The following is a 2,500-nucleotide window of genomic DNA, read 5'->3' on the forward strand; positions in this document are numbered from 1 at the left end:
GAGGCGTCACTGCGTTTCGGACAAATCCATGTATGCTACACCACATCTGCCAAGCAGATGCCTGACTAGCAGCGTAACTCAGTGCGCTTAGTCAGGCATTGAGAAAAAAATAATTAATTAATTAATTAATTAATTAAATAACAAAACAAACAAACAATAAATAAATGAATAAAATTTAAAAAATAAGTAAATAAAGAAATAAATAATAGATAAATACATAAAAAAAAAAAAGAACTACTACTAATAATAATAATTTTATAAGGCGCAAAAACTTGATGAAGTCAACTGTAAGCGTAAAAAAAAAAAAAGATAGATAGATATCTGATAGATAGGCAGACAAAATAGAAAATCAAAGAAAGACAAACCTGGTGGTGATGTTGTTGATGTCGGTCTGAATCTGGACTTGCGTCAGAGAGCGGATGGTGGCATCATCGTATGACCACAGCTCCAGAATGCTCTGAATCAGACAGTTGGAACCGGCTCTGGAACCAACCCACATGTACCAACAGTCACACTCACTAGTGGTCTTTGGGTTGCATTGCAGGGTTAAACCTACCTGTTTTTATGGTGTTGATAATCAGTTTTCTGACTACAGCTGAAAGTATTGTCTAAAAAAAATTTTTAAAAATCACTCGCGTTATTCTTGCTGGTTCTGTGGGGTTTCTCTTGTTTATTTCTTAACTTATAGAATAGAATAGAATAGAACAGAATACAATATGTCTTTATCACCAAGAGTACCGGGGTCACAAGGGATATTGGGGGGGTGCGGGGGGGGGGGGGATAGTACATAACAAGGTACGAACATAAATCGAAAATCCTACACAGACACAGATACAGTAGAAATTAGGATACATACAAGTGCATATCAATAAAAAAAAATAAAAAAAAAAAAACTTGTGCATACTCACACATGCACGCACTGCACACACACACACACACACACACACACACGTTTGAACAGAAGCCGCATATTACATGTGGATGGGGCTGATGACTAGATCTTCAGGTAGATGGTTGTTAATTGCACAATTCTAGTTATCATACTGCGTTTGTTCGAGAGACAGGGCATTGACTGCTTTCGGGGAAAAACTATTGGCGAAGCGATTGGTTTTCGTCCTTATTCTTCTGTACCGTCGACCAGAGGGGAGCATCTCGAAAATCCCAAAAGCTGGCTGTGATTCATCCTGGCTAACTGATTTTGCCTTTTTTTGCTTTGTCAGTGAATCAGTGAATATACTACCGGATAGCGCCCCCTCTTCCCAAACCACGACCTTAAAAAAAAAAATTTTTTTTAAAAAGACGAATTATATAATACGCATAGATGGAGTGTATGCGAGAACGTTTATCTTCCAACGCAGTACACAAACACTGTACGGGTGTTGGAAATAGTTCAAACTGATTCTCAGTCAGTCCTAGACACTGCCGCTGATCTTCACCTTTTCGTCCGTCCGTCTCTCTCTGCCCTTCCCCTGCACTGTCCCAGATAATTGTCCCTGTGAACCCTACCACCTTTGACACCTTTCGAGATAAGAGTTCGTTCCCCTGTCCTGTTACGCCCCCTTTGGCTTTCCTACCCGTGTTTCCGCCCTACTGCCTCCTCAGGCACACACACACACACACACACACTCACAAAAGCACACCCACACATATTGTAACACACACACACACACACACACACAACTTACTTGACACAAACGTCCACGACGTTGGTTCCTGACGAGGTGTTCTTGCTGATGATCTCCTGATACATGTCTAGCAACTGCAACAGAAAATTACAAAAAAATGGTTCATGAAAATTAAAACTGCAACAGAAATTTATATATATAAAAAAATAAAATAAAATAAAATGGTTCATGAGAATTAAAACTGCAACAGAAAATTACAAAAAAATGGTTTATGAAAATTTAAACTGCAACAAAATTACAAAATGGTTTTTGATAATTAAAACTGCAACAGAAAATTACAAAAAAATGGTTTATAAGAATTAAAACTCCAATAGAAAATTACAAAAAAAAAATGGTTTATGAGAATTAAAACTGCAATAGAAAGTAACAAAATGGTTTTTTGAGAGTTAAAACTGCAACAGAAAATACACAAAATGGTTTATGAGAATTAGATACTGCAACAAAATTACAAACTGGTTTATGAGAATTAAAACATTAAAACTGCAACAGAAAGTTACAAAATGGTTTATGAGGATTAAAACTGCTACAGAAAAATTACAAAATGGTCCATAAGAATTAAAACTGCAACAGAAAATTGCAAAATGGTTTATGAAAATTAATTAAACGCAATCACACATGCACAGACACACGTACACACTCATGCACACAAGCTCACATACATGCATACGCGCACGCACGCACGCACACACAGCCATGCGCAAAAATGTTGTGTCACACGAATGCATACGCAGAGAGACAGATGCATGCTTATTGATATGTATACATAGGCACACACACATACACACACACGCGCGCGCGCGTGCGCGCACCCATAT

General features: G+C 37.7%; 1 protein-coding gene and 1 long non-coding RNA gene across 3 annotated transcripts in view; one reads left to right on the plus strand and one right to left on the minus strand.

The window, feature by feature from the left end:
* Window positions 1-2,500, plus strand: part of LOC143295486 (uncharacterized) — a 365,664-nt gene that overhangs the window by 40,260 nt on the left and 322,904 nt on the right. The window lies entirely within an intron of this gene.
* LOC143294967 (patched domain-containing protein 3-like) overlaps window positions 1-2,500 on the minus strand; it is a 46,418-nt gene that overhangs the window by 30,138 nt on the left and 13,780 nt on the right. For both annotated transcript variants that reach the window (XM_076606495.1, XM_076606494.1), the window contains exons 4-5: window positions 1,686-1,759; window positions 366-482 (exon numbers count right to left, since the gene is read on the minus strand). In XM_076606495.1, the coding sequence (XP_076462610.1) occupies window positions 366-482; window positions 1,686-1,759 (191 nt within the window). The remainder of the gene's footprint in view (window positions 1-365; window positions 483-1,685; window positions 1,760-2,500) is intronic.

The sequence above is a fragment of the Babylonia areolata genome, chromosome 20, assembly GCF_041734735.1.
Source record: "Babylonia areolata isolate BAREFJ2019XMU chromosome 20, ASM4173473v1, whole genome shotgun sequence".
NCBI lineage: Eukaryota > Metazoa > Mollusca > Gastropoda > Neogastropoda > Buccinidae > Babylonia > Babylonia areolata.